This window comes from Maniola hyperantus, chromosome 16, assembly GCF_902806685.2.
Source record: "Maniola hyperantus chromosome 16, iAphHyp1.2, whole genome shotgun sequence".
Classification (NCBI taxonomy): Eukaryota; Metazoa; Arthropoda; class Insecta; order Lepidoptera; family Nymphalidae; genus Maniola; species Maniola hyperantus.
Window position 1 is genome coordinate 13,519,497 of NC_048551.1, and position 19,690 is coordinate 13,539,186.

The following is a 19,690-nucleotide window of genomic DNA, read 5'->3' on the forward strand; positions in this document are numbered from 1 at the left end:
CAAAAAATTCTATGGGATTTAAAAAAAACTTAAACTACGCGGACAAATTCGCGACAAGTGTATGTAGGTAATGGCAAACTGGAACAAAAAACTTATACGTTGGGTTGGGACTATTAATCACTCTTTCCTGTAGGTACTTTGTTTAGGGTGCGCCGATAGTTAAAATGTAGAGCTTATTGTGTTTCAAACGCGATAAAAGAGCTAGGCGTGGTAACTATTAATCTTGAAAAAGTAAGTCCATAGGTGCCTATTAATAGTTTGACGCGTATTAAAAAATAAGCCATCGAATAGTTTGTTCGCTTTTTTTTTAATGAAAAGAAGTTAGGTATTATCCTTCTCTCAAAGTCACAGACTAAAGAAATAGAGGGAAGCATAGGAACCATCGCAAGCAAACTTCTAAACTTGAACTGAATTTCTAAACAAATCAATAAAATAGATCGAATCATTAATATTGATTTTAGTTTACTTTACGGAGTTAGATGCGCTTTAAGCAATTAAAAGGAAAACATCGTGAGGAGGCCTACTCTAAACTATGTTTTTCTATCAGAAGCTCATAACGAATAAAGCTGTAGATAGATAGTATAGATAGAAAGATAGACGATAGAATAGATAGAAGATAGGAAGATAGATAGAAACGGTTATAAGTAAAACATACTTGTTCTATTCACGGGAAATCATCACAAATTCACCATACCACAGAGTCTATTGAATCTTTAATTCGTAAAATGAAGCGAGCAGTGTTGCGTGACCGTCTGCTGCCATAATGCTGCCATAATGGTTTAGATGCTAAATAATGTAGTAGATTCTCCAATTGACATTGACCTTGCAAACCCACTACTACAAAGAATCCAAGAATAGAAAAAAATATAGAGTGTAAAGTTGCGCCAGAATGTGAAGCCGGCATGGTGAACTAGATTCTGTGGCAGTAAGACTGTAATAGATTTGATTCATCATTAAATTTTGTAAATAAATAATGTTAACCCGGAATTATAATGAATACCCGGCTGAGTTTGTTGTGGGCTCTTCTCAGACCTGGGTGCGTTTGGAACCCTCGTGGCTTTAGTTTTTAAGTTCGCGTAAAAATTATCACCACTATATCATCTTACAAATGCAATAGGTAACGAACTTTCAAAAGTGTAATTTGTTACCTATTTTGATTTGATTTGGTTAGACGTCCACTGCTGGACATAGGTCTCTTGTAAGGATTTCCACACGCCGCGGTCTCGCACCGTCTGGATCTAGCGGCGCTCTGCGACTCGTTTGTCTACCGCTAGAAGGTATGCTAGCCCAACGTCTATCGGTTCTTCGGACTAATACAAATACAGAGTTGTAGAACAAGTAATTGCAAAGTCAGCTGATAAAGATATCTTCTACCTTCAAAGGGCTGTAGCGCCGATGATGATGATCATTGTTTTAAAAAACAACGGAATCATACGTTGAGCTTGCATTGTGTTGAGCTTCTGTTTCTACCCACTAAAAGCCGATTTGAACAAACGAAGCCGATCGCATAAAACTTTTATAATTATTAGAAAAAAATAAAATCTTTATTTTATTATTATTACAAGCACTTATGTCCGATTTGTATACAAACAAACAATCGGCTTTATTTTGTACACGAAGGCTCATGTCTATCTTTTTCCTTGAGTCTATGCATATTAAAATAAAACAATAGTTTCCTTCAGTTACCTGAATAAACGTAGGTATGTGACTCACAATATACAATGATAGTATAGCAAATCCCATTTAGCTAACAATCTTGTGAGATGTTTTCTGTATGACATTCATTCTATCCGACGTACTAGTTATCCATTGCTGGTTTCATTAGAAGCACTTCAAAATACAATAATACATAGCCAGCAATGGTTGCGGCTAAAGTTTAAATAATGGAATGCAACTCATGCGATGATGAGGTCACAGTATGGTCAGTACGTTGTAAATACGTAAATTATTCGATTGCGGCGTTGTGTTTACCATTGCTGTTTTCGGTAAAACATTTTGTAACTATTTTCATACGGAACCAGCAATGGTTGTTCATAAAATTGCAATAAACGCAATGAAACATAGTAGGGTCATATCATTCTGTTCTCGCGCAGTCTGCGAACGTTTTTCCCACAAGGCGGCTGTATGAGTCGCGAGAGCCTTTAACTTTTTAAACCGGTTTCAAAAGCGTTGCTAAAACTTGTGCCCTTATTTGGAAATAAAAAAAGTTTGCGACCAGTTTAGCGCCATGGACGACAGGTATAATTTATGTAATAGATATCAGTCAGTTCTTATCAGTTATCAGTCATCATCCACAACCCATCGCCCGGCTCACTATTTTAACATGGCTCTCGTCTCAGATTGAGAAGGGTTTAGCCATAGTCCACCATGCTGGCCAGGTGCAGCACACTTCACACACATTTATTTTGTGAACATGGAGAACTCTCAGGCATGCGGGTTTCCTCACGATGTTTTTCGTCACTGTTAAAGCAAGTGATATTAACTCCAAAAAGGTGAAAACTGGAACGAACCCTGAACCTCCTGAAGCCGATGTCTTAACCACTAAATATTACTCTTTTCAAAACGACTTCAAAAAAATTCTAAGCACCTGGATTTTTAATGAAGTCGAGCTATCTTCAGGATTATATCCTTGACCTGCTTTAGTTTTCATAACTTGATCGTGTCCGACTTCAAATATATTATGTAGGTACATTCATATGTTAATTAGAAGTATTTTTTCTTTGTTGTTTAAAAAGACTGATTTTCTGTCGGTTTTTTAAATGCGTAAGCAATATTTTGTTACGAAAAAATAAAAAGAATAGAACAGACTTCAAAAATAGCTACTGTCGCTACACAAGTCTTTGAAGTCGTTTTTGTTTCTTTATTTTAGGACAGGAATTTATCACTTAGTCCCATCGAAAAATAAAGATAAAAACTGACTTCAAATTAACTGGCGCGCTTTTTTTAAACTGCCTTTTTTATGAAAGATTATAACTATTCTAAGGATAATCATTAATCTATGATATTTAAAATAAAAATAAAAACTGACTTTAAAAAATTAATACTGGCACGGTTTTAAAAAAATGCCTTTTTCATGAAAGAATAATAACATGAAACGGGTAATAACATAAAAGCTATCATTAATCTATGATGCTTATCACACAGATTACTTACCACTTTTTTTTTTTTTTTTTTTTTTTTTTTATTCAGATACAAGTTAGCCCTTGACTGCAATCTCACCTTACTCACTTAATATTTATAACTTTTTATTTTAGATTATTTTTTGTGGTATAAATTTTTGGGAGCTTGGCATAGGAGCTTTGCTGCGTGGGAGCTTAATTTTTGGGAATTTCGTTCGCTGCTGCGCTTCAAGTAGACAGTAGCGTCACAATGTCGTTCACCCCGATGTAAGTTACCTCTTCTCGCTTCACAAGATGGTATCGCAAAAAACGCTGTTTGTTTTTTTTTATCTCTGGATTGTGGAATGCATTTTATTTGCGGTTAAGTTAAAGGATGAAAGATTAAGATTGTTTCCTGTTCTCAAAGAGGATTCATTTATAATTTAGTTTTTTTATGCGTCTTCCTTGATATCAAATTGTTATTGCGCTGGATCCATGTCTCATTAACATCGAAATGACGTCATTTTGACGTCAGCCGAAATAAAAATATAGTTACCATCAGCTCGAAACTTCAGGTTTTTTAGTGCTGACGACACTAAAATGGCGGCCACGCACATTAGCAATTTGCGGGACTAATACGTTTTCATTATAGACGTAGGGTCAAAATAGCTAGAACGTTCTAGAAGTCCTAGAGTCCAGAGCCGAAAAGCCTATTAGTTCAGAAGTAGGATATTCATAATACTTATGTGCTTAATCTAAGGAAATTTCATTGTTCCCTGTTATTCCCAATTAAGTTGAACCTACATAACACTTCCGTGAGAGATTTTTTTTTCATTCATATCTCAAATCTTTGAAATGCTAAAATTTGTAAAAAACTGGGTGAAGGATTGTGCTTTTATTAACACTATTTTTAAATTTTTAACACTAATTATTATTCTAACACCAAGGTACTTAGCTAATTTTGTACTAAATAATTATTATTTACCTTATTTATTAATATAAACTTAAATCTATTTCTTTGTTACGGTATGATAATAATAAAATCTAACAAAGAAATAAGTAGGTAATCTAAGAAACTAAACAATGTACGTACTTCCTCTATCTCTAGAAGTATTGCGTGATTAAATAGATATGTGGTTACACGCCACAGTTAAACGCTAAGTCAAGTACCTATATGAATTATGAATATTATAAGAAAACCCATAGTTGAGTAGAAAGGTACCTAATTTTAAAAGAATTTGAATGAAACGTTAACTTTTTATTATTTGTCAATAATATTACTAAGCAGTTATTGGGGTGGTAACTAACCCCAGCAAATGCCGACTTGCCTCGTTGCACTGAAGTGCATCACTTAACTCAACTAGGAATCGAACCTGGGATCTCCTGGTAACGACGCTATAGACCGCTGGATGGCAAATATAAAAAAAACCGGCCAAATGCGAGTCAGACTTGCGCACCGAGGGTTCCGTACTAAAGAAGGCATATTTATTTAATGACGTTTAAATAAATATACCTTCGCGGGTACAGTAATTTGTGCCTGTAACCTATAAGGTACTAATTATTTATCCTGTGCTTATAACCTAATACATCAATTTATTTGTAGCACCCACACCTGTCAGTACAATGAAGAAGATGGCTCCATGAGGATGTTCCTGCGGGGTCGACCCGTAGTGCTATACGCGCCGAGTGACCTCGAGAACCTCGACCCCGCGAAGGTCGCCCCTCCACCTCAGAGCAAGCTCAAGTTAGAGTGGGTCTATGGATACAGGTAAGTCAAAAAGTAAAAACATAAGTACCCATATTATAAATACGAAAGTTTGTTTATTTGTGTTTATAATTTTTATAGTGTTTTTACCTACACTTCAAGGAAATTTCTTAATAATTTTAAATACTTATCAATAATTGCAGACCGCCAGGATTTGAATCTATACGTCTTCTGGGTTCGCGCCCGAAGCCTTGACCGCTAGGCCACGGTTCGCTTATTGCAATTTTTGATATCTATGTAAAATTATTTTGTTTGTTTGTTTGTCCTTCAATCAACGCGCAACAGAGCGGATCGTAAAAATTAAACAAAAATCTCCATAAAATCTATGAAATGACATATGAGTAAAATGATAGAGCTAGTTTTTCATTTCTAAACAAAGAAATCACTTTTCATTAATTGAAACCTTGACAAATGATTCATTTCTATTGTTTGTAAAAGGCATATCGTTCAGCGAAAGTCAATATTTATTGTGTTATTGTGTTTTATCAAACCCGTACATTGAAATAACGGTATAGTATCGATTTAGGTAAATACCTAGTACCTAGATAACGCATCAAGGTCAGCTATTAAGGCTATAACGGATAACTAACTCATTATTATTTCAAAGCATGGCGTTTCCCGTAATTAAGTTAAATTTAACGGAAAAAACGTACGCGCAATTATTGGTACTTAACCATGTTTTTTATGTTAACGGGTAGATAAATCATGTTTATCTCTGTTCAAAATTATGAAATAGGATAATTAAGATTTTAATTTCCTTTAAAAATATGATATGAGAATATGATGTGATTTAAATAAAATAAAAACTGTGTATAAAAATTGCATTATATAAAGCATAAAAATGTAGACATCAACTACAAACTAACGTAGTTTTATCCAATTATTTAAAAGCTTATAGGTACCCAAGAGAATTACAGAAAAATATTTCACGGCACGCCTATGACCTACATGACAATTCCCATAACGTAGACGAAATTAACTGTAATTACTAACTAACTAGCAGACATAAGGCGAAAAATCTGAAAACCATGAATTTGTGGTTACATCACACAAAAAAATTAAATTGTGGTCATGAACTAATAATTATTGTTTTCAATTTTCAAAGTAAGATAACTATATCAAGTGGGGTATCATATGAAAGGTCTTCACCTGTGGATTCTAAAACAGATTATTATTTATTTTTATGCATCATAGTTTTTGATTTATCGTGCAAAATGTCGCAAAAATACGACTGTAGTACGCGAGCCTGACTCGCACTTGGCCGGTTTTTTAAAGATTGTTTTTAAACTATGGAGGTGCCAGCGGATAATGTGGAGTAATTTTCCAATTGAGTTAAAGACTTTAGAAGCGACGATTACCTCCCACGTTACTAGTTACCTACTATCCAATTATGGGATTGTCAAAAAATAATTGCATAAACGTTAAGGAAGGAAGGGGCATGAGGGTCTTACAAGTTCTGTTTTACAACTGTGGTAGGCATTACCACTGAGTTCAGAACATAATAACAAACATTAAAAAGAGCAACCGCCGAGTTTCTTACTGGTTCTTCTCGGTAGGAACGACATTCCAAACCAGTGGTCAATTATTTGACGATTCAAAAGCACTTGTAAAAGTTTACTTGAATAAAAATATATTCTATTCTATTATGTCTCAAAATGAAAATGTCACAACAAAACTTAAAGCTAGCCTTATCTAATTAATGTACAAATCATGCCCGCGTGGAATGGTGCTAAGATTACTGGCTGCATTATGGTACTGGACAGCCAAGCTAATCCTTTGCGCAAAAAATGTGCCAGCCCTTCTGTCACCAGACCCTTCTTTCATCATATGAGTATATTAACCGTGGTGAAATGTCTCGTAAAAAAAAATTTTAACTGAATTCAAGATATGGATATATCGCAATCCCAAGCTCATATATATCACAACAAAGAGCAAACGAATATCTCTCGTTTCCTTTCATTGTTGTCCAACAGTGGGGTGACCCGCGGTCATCACCTGCGTTACACAGTTGGTCACTCAAGCGCAACAGCCTTGAGTTACGTGCGCCTGAGCCGGGCAGAAAATACAAATCCACTGCTATAATATAAAACATTGGAATGCGTTGTAAAGCAGCTTTTTGTATGCTAAATAATTTATCGTTCTGAACATTGAAGTAGGTAGGTACCTATTGAAGATATTGAAAAGGTTTTGAACTATTTCTATTTTTCTTGTGTTATCTTGTTTTTTTAAACATGGGGTAACAGTTTTAAAACTGTGTTCTGAGTAAATGATGAAACTCTTTGATTTTCCGGAACCAAAAGTAGACTTTGTCCCTCCCCGTGGTGCAAGGCTACCTCTGTACCGAATTTCGTTAAAATCGGTTGAACAGATGGGCCGTGAAAAGCTAGTAAGCAAATAGACATACAGGCATTTTATAATCTTAAACTGTGGATAAACAGTTAATGTTCTCAAAGGTGTGTGATGTGAAGTCTACGAATCCGCACATGGCCAGCGTGGTAGACAATGGTCAAAACCCTTCTCACTCTGAGAGGAGACCCGTGCACTGTAGTGAGCCGGCGATAGGTTGATCATGATGATGATGGATAAACAGTGGTTAAAAGGTATACGATCTCTGATCCTTTAAAATTATCACCAGCAGCGCGTGCGGCCGAGGTACCGAATTGATAGGTAGCCCCAAGAAGCACATAATTGGTAGTTTAGAGAAATCGGAGGGACCCTTTTCCTCAGTCGCGGGACAGTATTGGGAGTTATGACTTTAGGCTTAAAAATCCCAAACCCAGACAAAATATTTTATCAATATATTATATGTATTGGGGTCCTGAAAAAAAATCATATCTTGATTTCTATTCTTTGCAGAGGCAAAGACTGTCGCAGCAATCTCTACCTCCTACCCACAGGGGAGATAGTCTACTTCGTAGCGGCGGTAGTGGTGCTGTTCAATGTGGAAGAGCAGTGCCAAAGGCACTACACCGGACACACGGATGACGTCAAGTGTATAGCGGTGCACCCCAACAAGCTGGTCATAGCCAGCGGCCAGTGCGCGGGACACGACCGGCTCGACGCCAGGGTAAGTAGTTCCTGCCTACCTCATCCATGCACTCCCCAGGTTTGAAGATCGCTGACGTTGGAGGTCGTCCTACCTACCTCTCTGAGGGACGAGGGTACCTCACCGTCGTCCCTCAGAAAAATAACATTGAAACATTCTGTTTTGCTTTAATTTTATTTTAATTTAAGCTTATCTTTTCTAGCCGCACGTGCGAGTATGGAACTCGGTATCGCTGGCCACACTGGCAGTGATAGGCGCGGGCCACATGGAGCGCGCGGTGGCGTGCGTGACGTTCTCGCGTGCGGACGGCGGCTCGCTGCTGGCCTGCGTGGACGACGGGCCCGACCACACCATCTCCGTGTGGGAGTGGCAGCGGGACAAGCACTGCTTGGCGGAGACCAAGGTATGTAGCTGGAACTATCTCAGTGCCACCTTGGCAGTGACAAGTGCCGGCCAGATGGAGAAATTTCACAAGGATTTTGTGAAATTTGAACTCGCGTCATATTTTACACCACCACCAAATTACCAGGAGCATATAAAAACCAACAACTCTCTTCCCCAGTGTTCGGTAGACACAGTGGTAGCGGCCGAGTTCCACCCGCTAGACCGCAACCAGATCGTCACCTGTGGGAAGAGCCACATCGCCTTCTGGACGCTAGATGCGTCAAATGTATTGTACAAACGGATGGGAGTGTTCGAGACACGGGACAAACCCAAATACGTCACGTGCATTGGCTTTAATCATAATGGTAAGTTAGAAATTCCTACTTTCTTTTGAGTTCTTATTCTCCATTCGCCATTGATGAGGGTTGTAATTCCAATTTCATTTATCACATTGGAAGAGGTCTTCTGGTAGAGGGTTGATAACGATTTAATAATTTGTTATGGTTTAATTTTTGAGGATACATGTATATTTGCCTTGCACGTCTTGTCTGACCAATTTTAACCCAACTTATTGTTATTAATAGTTGAAGTTTTTTCTGTAAGAGCATTTTTGGATTCGAGATTGCAATTAAATGCTATTGATTGATAACAAACATCCCAAACTTAATCTTTGATTGATAAAACGCTACGATGCGATGTCGCAGCCGCTGCACGATCCGACAGATAAATATTTCCTGCTACTAAGTTCTTTGGAGAAAGAACTTTCATCTGAGAAACGAAAGTTTCGACAGACGACAAATGGTTATGAGGGATTCTTAGCCATCTTTTCCATCTAACCTGAAACAATTTCAATATCCAAAATTTAACAAATCACTTTGGTTCCAATAGGAGACGTAATCTCAGGCGACTCAAACGGCAACATCATAGTTTGGGGTCGAGGCACCAACACGATACAGAAGCTAGTGCGAGGGGTACACGAGGGGGCAGTGTTTTCTCTCTGCAGCCTGAAGGATGGTGGAGTGGTGACTGCGGGCGGCAAAGATGGCCGGCTGGTGCTGTTTGACGGTGAAATCAACGCCACCGGCACTGAGAATGTGGTAAGTATAGCTGTCCAAACCAGATTTGATTGGTGCGTTCCACTTACTTTTGGATTGACGATAGGAGAAACTATTTAATTTGGTTGCCTTTTGGCTTATATGCCAAATGCTGCTGAGGATGCGCGCTATAGTTTACGCAGGTGCGGATCTTCAGTGTGAATAAACCATTTTGGTTGTTAGTAACATGGTCAAAATGATCATGGTGGACTAAAATTTTACTGACGACATTTTCAAAAACACCGTATTGAATAGTCAGTCAAGTATTTGGGGGAGATGTTGGATCGATTAAAATGACCAGGTTGTGACTCTGGCGATTAGATCAATGGTTGAAAAGACAAGGCTTCTAGGCAAGTGCGCTCCAACCTAGACCTCATCATTGCTTTTGTTGTCAAGCGCAAGCCTTTCTCGCAGTGAAATAAAGCTCGCGTACTCTCTCAAACCCAATAAAACACACAAACTTAGAGCCTCAATAGCTTAACCGGTAAAGGAGTGGACTGAAAACCGAAAGGTCGACGGTTCAAACCCCGCCCGTTGCACTATTGTCGTACCTACTCCTAGCACAAGCCTGACGCTTAGTTGGAGAGAAAAGGGGAATATTAGTCATTTAACATGTCTAATATTCTTTTTAAAAACAAACCAAAGTAATAAATAAATTGATTGATTGAACTTGGAAACGCTTTGGAAATCGGTTTTTGAAAATATTTTTATCTCTCAATAGATTGAAGGCCACTACGGTGGAGTGCGCGTGGTCGCGGAAGGTAGAGGACGGCAACTCTTTGTTGGCACCACTAGAAATTGTATCCTACACGGAGACTTACAACTTGGCTTCGTTCCCGCTGTGCTGGGTAAGTATATAATCCTTTACGTTGCTCGCGGTATTGTCCAGGGCCGGCCCTTTCATAAAGGCTAACTAGGTAATCCCCTAGGGTGCTCGGGTTTGGAGGGCGGCATAGTGACGAGTTTACTGGACAAACATGTTAAGAGGCCTCTTCAGCATACCAAATGGCAATGCAAAATTATTTAATAAAATATAGTTTTTATATGCGCTACAATATGTCCGCCAGTCAGTAAAGAAAATTTTGTCATTTTGCTCGCGCTTCTAAAATTTATGAGAAATCCAGCTCCCTTAGCTTTCGATATTACTTACTCCTGGACAATAGAAAATTTTGCGGTCGCTTTAATTTTTTTTAATCGTTTCTTATCATGAAAGTAAATTATTATTTGAATGGTCATGTTTTGTGTTTTACTTTTGTCGCCAGGGGTGCGAGTTCATGTAATTCGCCTAGGGCGCAGAATTAGGGCTCGACCTAACCCTGAAACTGTCATAAATGTAACCATATATATAGGCATACCTTATACATGTGCATAGATGTGTCCAATTATATATATAAGTAAGTATAATATGTGTGAATTTGTATATATTATTAACATAAAGAATAGATAGATTAGATAAGTACAATTAAAATAATTCCGTGGCGCCACCCGAATCAGGGTTCCTACTGAAAACCAGCGCTGTATGTTTTTGTACTTGTGCAAGACATATGGCATTTATGCTGAGTAGGGACCTTTTTTTTCGGGTTGTGCCACACATGACATGGTTTATTCCGGCGCTTCTTCTACTTGAGGTCTTTTGACTTTACTACTCAAGTATAAGAGGCGCCGAGATAACCTAACCTAACCAGCTAATGTCTAGCTGGTAATGTGTGGTACAGCCTTAAAAAATAAACGTTTTTCTTTCTTTCTTTTTCTTTCTTTCTTTCATAGTTGTAACAGTGATATCTTCCTCGCAGGTCACGTGGACGAAGTGTGGGGTCTGGCGGCTCATCCCAGTCTGCCACAGTTCGTATCCGCAGGTTGGGACAGACTGCTGCAGCTGTGGGATGGACTCAGTCACTCCACCGTGTGGAGCAAGGATATTGAGGTAATTCTTTCTATTTTCCCTTAGCACATCGAAGAAATTACCAAATGTTGGGTCTTTCTTACTTGTTTTTAATGCCTTATAAATTGTTTAATAGGCTACTTGACATTTTTTTTAAGTTGGTCTTAAATGGTTAATATTTGTCCTATTATATCAAAAAAATTAACACTATATTTTTTTGCGCCCTAAAAACCGTAAAACTTTAATTTAAAAATATTTTTTTCTTAGACAGGTAAAAACACTGTCGGCCATGTTTGGCCGATAGATTATCTGTGCTCTGACGTCATGCATTTGTAAACAACAGCATAACCTCCCAAAGTTTAATAAACATGACTTCTATACTAGTTTACATGAAAAATATAGTAATTATCGTTATTGTATCATCCAAGAATGTAAAAAACGCATCGATAAAGACCACAGGAAAGTTGTGAATTAGAGTGCCCAGTGAAATAAATATACGTAACACGCAAAGACTTGCTTAAAGGGATCCTATATGACTAACGACTTCAACCCAAATTTATTTTTGCAAAGATCACTTTGTTGTAAGTCTTACTTAATAACTTATTCAATTTATAAAGAGAAAACGATATTTTTTTACGTTTACTATGAGTTTTTAGAAATATACACCCACCAAATTTCATGTATCTAGGACCAGCTGTTTAGATGTTTAGGCTGTGCGTTGATATATAAGTTAGTCAGGACTCTAAATTTTATATATATGGATACTACGTTAGTCCCCGCGTGACATAGGGATGACATTTCTTTGTTTACATATTTAATGACGTCACATCATGGCTGACAGCGTTTTCTGCGTTTCAAATAAAAATAAAAATTGTATTTTTTTAAATTGGATTTATATATCCATCCTGCGTTTTTAATAATTGTTATTGATATATTTCGTTGTCTTAAGCAAAATACTATAATAAATAATCATTTATTGGACGAAATTAGATATGAGTCAAGTAGCCTATTGTTTATTGCAGCCAATCATTTTACAAAAGTAACAACGTATTCTATACAGAACACATGGTATTGATCTTTGCAGCCTAATTTAGGTTATTCTGTACTTATAAACATAGAGTAAAGTAATACACTGGAAATAGAGAGCCTTCTCATAAGATTTTAATGTCACCCAAATTCCTAATGCAAACCTAGCACCATCTATTAGTTGGTCAACTACAACTGTAACTGTCTACATACCTATAGGTATCTACATACATATATACCTACTATACCTATATATAAATAGGTGGTACCTACTACGTGCATTATATAGGTAAACCAAAACCACAATAGACCTTTGACTTTACAGTGTTTTATTGAGTTTCAAAACAAGTATTAATTTAACAATAATACTTAATTTATTAGTGAATTGAAAACAATAAAACACTGAAAAGTCAAAGATCCATGTGATTTTGGTTTATCTATTTAATGCACGCAGTGTAACAGGACCACCTTTTTATTGGCACCTTAATTATTATAGGTTCATTGGAATAACAACACTGATTGTGATTTACTTTTTATTTTTATTATGTCTCACAGATCACTAAATGTTAATTTCACGAGAAGACGAAGAAGAAACCACTCGACTCGACGTACTAGTAACGGAATTTACCTTTCGCCAAAACAGAAAAAACAAAACACCATGCCGATTCAAAACACAAATGGCAGCCATTTGCAATCTCTGACCATAGAGTAAAGTAAATCAAGCAATAATTTAGTTCATGTGACCAACTAATAGACGGCGCTAATAAAAACTACAATAGGTGATAATAAGCGACTTTCCGGCCCCTGCTTATAAACCACCAACTATAGACGCCTAATAGCCGGACACCGGCGATCGCCAAGCTTAGGCAGTTGTTTAGCATAAAAGTTTGCTCACGCCCGTTCGGTACCCTCATTGAACGTTTCGCGAAGCACTATATTACTTTCATATTACGATACTGTTATTAAATACACAATTGAGATGTTTCTATTCGTTTTATTTCATTAATTAACAAAGTTCACAAAGTTCCTTAACCCACACATGACATTTTGACATAAGCAAAACTTTTACATTAAGTAGATATTTTTCACTCGCCTTTTCGGCTCTGGGTTCTAGCTATGAGTTTATCAACATAGTCCGACACTCATTCCGCAGATTGTCTTGATTACGTGACTTTTGAGTCCACCAATCACAACAACGCATTCTCCCCTGTCCATCGCCAACCTAAAGAGCCACCGAGCAAGTACCGAACGGGCGCCCTCCCACGTTTCGGCCCATATAACCGCGAAGTTGGTGAGGCCCTGGGAGGTGGTAGGCTGTCCCCCGCCAACATTTTTCGATTTTGTTTTCATGCATACCTTGTATACATACTCTTGACTCTTGAGGTAGAATTCTCTGTGCCTGTGCTATATTGATACATGATTGTAGGAGCGAGCTCAGTCAGTGGCATGGTCGGGCGACGGGTCAGTGATAGCCGTGGGCTGCACGACGGGCAAGTGGCTGGTGTTCGACCCGCACTCCAGAGATCTACTCGCTGCGCATCATGATGGGTATATTGATACATGATTGTAGGAGCGAGCTCAGTCAGTGGCATGGTCGGGCGACGGGTCAGTGATAGCCGTGGGCTGCACGACGGGCAAGTGGCTGGTGTTCGACCCGCACTCCAGAGATCTACTCGCTGCGCATCATGATGGGTATATTGATACATGATTGTAGGAGCGAGCTCAGTCAGTGGCATGGTCGGGCGACGGGTCAGTGATAGCCGTGGGCTGCACGACGGGCAAGTGGCTGGTGTTCGACCCGCACTCCAGAGATCTACTCGCTGCGCATCATGATGGGTATATTGATACATGATTGTAGGAGCGAGCTCAGTCAGTGGCATGGTCGGGCGACGGGTCAGTGATAGCCGTGGGCTGCACGACGGGCAAGTGGCTGGTGTTCGACCCGCACTCCAGAGATCTACTCGCTGCGCATCATGATGGGCAAGTTTTTTGGAACAACCTATATTTTTAGTCCCGCAAATTGCTATTGCGCTGGAACTATGTCTCATTATCATCGAAATGTCATTTTGACGTCAGCCGAAGTAAAAATATACCATCAGCACCATTTTAGTGCTGACGTCACTAATTTGCACGACTTATATCCTTATCCTTGTCCTTCCCCGAGATGTAAGCTAACTCTGTAGGGTGACATGGTAAACAGTGAACCACTAAAATTTCAAACATTTGTAGATCCACCGTACGTGAATGTAGTTAAGAACTACGTGAACGTGAGTAAGCCGGGACAGATAGTATTTATAATGGAAATCACTCACGGTAGTTTAAACGCTAAAATAGTTAAGAACTATTGGCATTAGATGAAAGGTAATTTATTAAACTTGTGTTTTGCATATCAATATCAGCACTAATTGTAATAGTTTATAGGTAATATTGTTTTATTTAAAAGATGGCGAATGGTTCACTGTGTACCAGTATATGTACACAGTGAATCGGGGGGTGAGTCGACAGTGAACCAATGTGTACACAGTGAATCATCATTTTAATTACCTACATTTGTCGCATATTTAAAAATATTTATTGATATAAATGTCGTTAAATAAAACTACAGTAAAGTAATATTTAATCATTTCTTTATATATTTGTATTCTTTAGCAACAATCACATAAAATCAGTACAAAAAACAAACTAGTAGATACCTACTAATTTAACTTACAAATCTAATTAGGAATACTGACTATATAAATTAAAGCTTGGATTTTTATATTTCCACTTATTAGTATTTTCACATAAATCTTCTCATAGCTGAATATTTTAAATTACATTCTTGTGCTGCTGTGTGTATACTCATTCCGTTCTTTACAAGATCTACAGCTTTTTTCATGTCTTTTGCATCATGTCCGCCAATTTTTCGATTTTTTACTGTAGTTCGACACATTCTAAAACAAAAAGATTACTATTATTATATTAAGTATTAGATCTTCTATTAACGCCTTTTTTTGTTCATAACAATCACAGTTGAAAGTTAATGCATAAATAGTATCGGACATAATGAACAAAGTGATTGGTACACAGTGGTTCACTGTGTACCCTACGATTTTGAGCCACTGTGTGCAGACACCACTTTCTAACCTTTAAGGTTACATAACTATTAAACATACCAAATTCAAAGGATATTTATATATCTAAGTTATTAAGGAACAATTACTTTACACATGGAAACAGTTCAATATAATGTTACTAAATATACAACGATTCTAGAAAGAAAATAAATGAAGACACGTGTACTTACTTTTTTTGGCTCCAAGGACAAAACCATACACTGTGCCACTGTGACGGGCGGGAGAGCGCCGTCGACTGGGGAGTGCGGGAGGTGGTAGAAGGCGAACTGTTTCGCGTTTGCAGTACGGTTTAGCGACGTCGCGTTTTTGAGATATGAGTGGTGGTGCACTGTGTACTACTGGGCCACTGTTTACCACCTGACCCTACCTATAAAAATCGGTTTAAACTTTTGGGCCGTAAAAAGCTCGCAGACAGATAGACAGAGAGAGAGAAGACAGACAGAGAGACAGACACACTTTCGCATTTATAATATTAGTATGGATTATTTTCGTTTATTATTAAAAAAAAATCGACTCGTTTTTCACATGTTAAACTTATTCTCCATTTCTTCCCTACAGTACGGAACCCATCCAAACCATTCAATACTCGCCGAACAACCAATTCGTCGCTATCGGGTCTCGGGACAACTTCATCTACATCTACCAAGTGGACGACAACGGGGCGCGGTACTCCCGACTGGGGAAATGTCTCGTGAGTATATTTACCCCATTAATGTAAATATTAGTAGTCATTTTTTTTTTATGACAAAAAAAAATTAATTTTGAAAACTCTAAATTATTAAAGTATTTTGGAATTCATATACAGTCCGATCAATGTTGGCGACAGTGGCGTTCCCAACATTGACTGGACTATAATATAATTTGTATCCCGTAGTGTGAAATAAGCTTTACCATAATTATATTACCTCAATAGACAAAGCCCCCTATAAACTACAGTCGTATTTTTTCGACATTTTGCACGATAATTCAAAAACTATGATGCATAAAAATAAATAAAAATCTGTTTTAGAATGCACAGGTGAAGCCCTTTCATATGATACCTCACTTGATATAGTTATCTTAGTTCGAAAATTGAAAATACTAATTATTAGTTCATGACCACAATTTAATTTTTTTGTGTGATCTAACCCTAAATTCATGGTTTTCAGATTTTTCCCCTAAAGCCAGCTATAAGACCCACCTACCTGCCAAATTTCATGATTCTAGGTCAACGGGAAGTAGGTACCCTGTAGGTTTCTTGACAGACAGACAGACAACAAAGTGATCTTATAAGGGTTCCGTTTTTCCTTTTGAGACGGAACCCTAATTACATCATTTTATTACTACAGTCCAAAATCCTATTGGTAGGAAGTTGGAAACACTGATCTCGGAAGAGTATTCCAACCCCTCGCCATCATGATGACGCATGAGTTGCCAATGCCAACTGTATACGACCATAAACCATAGAGAATCATAACGTTCTACATTACGTCATTTATAGTTTTACATTTTATTAACCTGCGAGAAATCGAAATAAGTCGAAATGAGTTACAGTTATACAGTATTTAATATTCTAGATTATTTTAAAGGACAAATTGAATAATTTCATGCGTCTCATAGTGCACGGAGAGAAAACGTAGAAGGGTAAACTAATCGACCAATGTCAGTCAGTCAGTAGTTAGTTGTAGGCTTTTCGGGCTTACTGCATAGTTAGTGCATGTTTGGCATTTATAAATTGTACAGCCAAGTAAATTATACCTACCTATCTCAGAAAATAATGTAAAAAACCTTTAGAATGAGATTTCGGCTTTGTAGAGCGTTGTCTCTGTCACTCATACCGATGTGACGTTTTGTCGTGTGGCTAAACCGATATCTCTTTCTAAAGGTCGGTGTACATTATTTTCTGCCGCATAACTACTGTATTTCGTTTTACTGCAATATGACAAAGAAAAGAACCTTGGAAAAATAAAAGCTAACTATACGTCATTTTTACGAACACTCAAATATTTAGTTTCGTATTTTATCTTATAAGGATTATTAAAGTTATTATTAATAGGATTACTTGAATTTATAAAAACAATAAATAGTAGTAGAATATTAATTGTGTTTTAGACGATTTTGATAGGTAGAGACAGATGTGAAATGAAATGAAACAAATATTTATTAGGTACTTAAACAAAACTCGTTTCAACAAATTAATACTTAATCGATGTTCGTCGAAATGATTTACCTACGTTATTTTTCCAGGGTTAATAATCCAAAACGTAGCTACAATAGACGCTCTGCTCTCTCCATTATTTTAGAAAAGTAGATAAATGCTTTTTGTATTAGGTAGAATATTATTGCATAGAATAATGTATGTTTTGTTCTGTAAATAAATAAAATTTATGCCTACATATATTGTTAGATGTCTGTTTTAATTTTATTAAATGAAAATGTATTCATATTATCCTAGTTACTTGTAATGAAATTTTGTATTAGATACTTATCTATTATCCACATTTAATATATTGTACTGATTTAAAAATTAAAAATCCTTGTAAATATTGATTTAACCAGATAATAAAGAAAATATAATGTAACTTATATTTAAATTTTTTACAGCATTATAATTTAAATATATAAAAGGAAAAGGTGACTGACTGACTGACTGACTGATCTATCAACGCGTACTGGACGGATCGGGCTGAAATTTGGCATGCAGATAGCTATTATGACGTAGGCATCCGCTAAGAAAGGATTTTTGAAAATTCAACTCTTGAGGGGGTGAAATAGGGTTCGAAATTTTGTGTAGTCCACGCGGACGAAGTCGCGAGCATAAGCTAGTCTAAATATATAAAAGGAAAAGGTGACTGACTGACTGACTGACTGATCTATCAACGCGCAGCTCAAACTACTGGACGGATCGGGCTGAAATTTGGCATGCAGATAGCTATTATGACGTAGGCAACCGCTAAGAAAGGATTTTTAAAAATTCAACCCCTAAGGGGGTGAAATAGGGGTTTGAAATTTGTGTAGTCCACGCGCACGAAGTCGCGAGCATAAGCTAGTATTTTATAAGATAGTTTGTTGTTATAAAAAATACGCGTACCTATTTCAGTACCTACTTACCTAAGTAGTTATTACTAAAGCACTAATATTATTATTATTAGGTATGTATTAAGATGAAGACGGAATGACACACTTTTTAAACCTTCGTGGTTTTTTGTTGTGTCCTAAATTGGATTTGTTAAACATTCTTTATGTTGGTAAAAAAAAAAAAAAAAAAAAAAAAAAAAAAAAAGGTTATTTGTTTTACATTGCAGGGTCATTCAAGCTACATCACTCACTTGGACTGGTCGGAAGACAGTCAATACATAAGAAGCAACTCTGGGGACTATGAATTGCTGTTTTGTAAGTACAAGTACAAAAGAGCAACCGCCGAGTTTCTTGCTGGTTCTTCTCGGTAGGAACGGCATTCCGAACCAGTGGTAAATTAAACCTGACTATTCATAAGCACTTTTAAAAAGTTTACATGAATAAAAAAACATTCTATTCTATTCTATTCTACATCATAATCATCTCGTCGCCGGCTACAGAGCAAGGGTCTCTTCTCAGATTGAGAAGGGCTTTTGGCCATAGTCTATCACGCTGGCCATGTGCAGATCGATAGACTTTACACACCTTTGAGAACGTTATGGAGAACTCTCAGGCATGCAGGTTTCCTCACGATGTTTCCTTCACCGTTAAATCAAGTGATATTTAATTACTTAACACGCACATAACTTCGAAAGGTCGGGATCGAACCCCTCACCTTCGATTAGAAGGCAGACGTCCTAACCACTAGGCTATCACAGCTTATTTTAGTACATTATCAATACCACAAAAATGAACAAAATAAACCGGTCAAGTGCGAGATGGGCTTGTACACAAAGGGTTCCGCACCATAGTACAAAAAGATGTAACCACCATTTCATGGTTTTCGGATTTTTGCATTTACTTGTGCTGAAAAACACAATCTGCCTGTCATGATTCTCGGCCAACGGGAAGTACCCTACAGGTTTTGATTCCCTTGACGGGCCTTGACAGACACGACAGACAACGAAGTGATCCTATATTTGACTTTGCAATATTTAGGGTTCCGTACCCAAAGAAGGCAACGGTAACCTACTAAACCGCTGTCGCTACTAAGGGAGAGATCTATAGAGCGCACTCTGACTTTGCTTAGACTTAAGACAGAGTTAAAACGAGACAGAGCTATATCTCTCACATGAGTCTGTCTCGTTTTAACTCAATCTTAAGTCTGAGAAAAGTCAAAGTG

At 37.4% G+C, this 19,690-nt stretch overlaps 1 protein-coding gene across 1 annotated transcript in view; it reads left to right on the plus strand.

Moving 5' to 3' along the window:
- LOC117989602 (echinoderm microtubule-associated protein-like 2) overlaps positions 1-19,690 on the plus strand; it is a 38,055-nt gene that overhangs the window by 14,732 nt on the left and 3,633 nt on the right. The window contains 11 exon segments of the mRNA XM_069503882.1: positions 4,702-4,866; positions 7,720-7,930; positions 8,112-8,312; positions 8,472-8,658; positions 9,182-9,390; positions 10,109-10,235; positions 11,181-11,311; positions 13,722-13,987; positions 15,970-16,102; positions 17,011-17,034; positions 18,696-18,783. Of these exon segments, the coding sequence (XP_069359983.1) occupies positions 4,702-4,866; positions 7,720-7,930; positions 8,112-8,312; positions 8,472-8,658; positions 9,182-9,390; positions 10,109-10,235; positions 11,181-11,311; positions 13,722-13,987; positions 15,970-16,102; positions 17,011-17,034; positions 18,696-18,783 (1,742 nt within the window).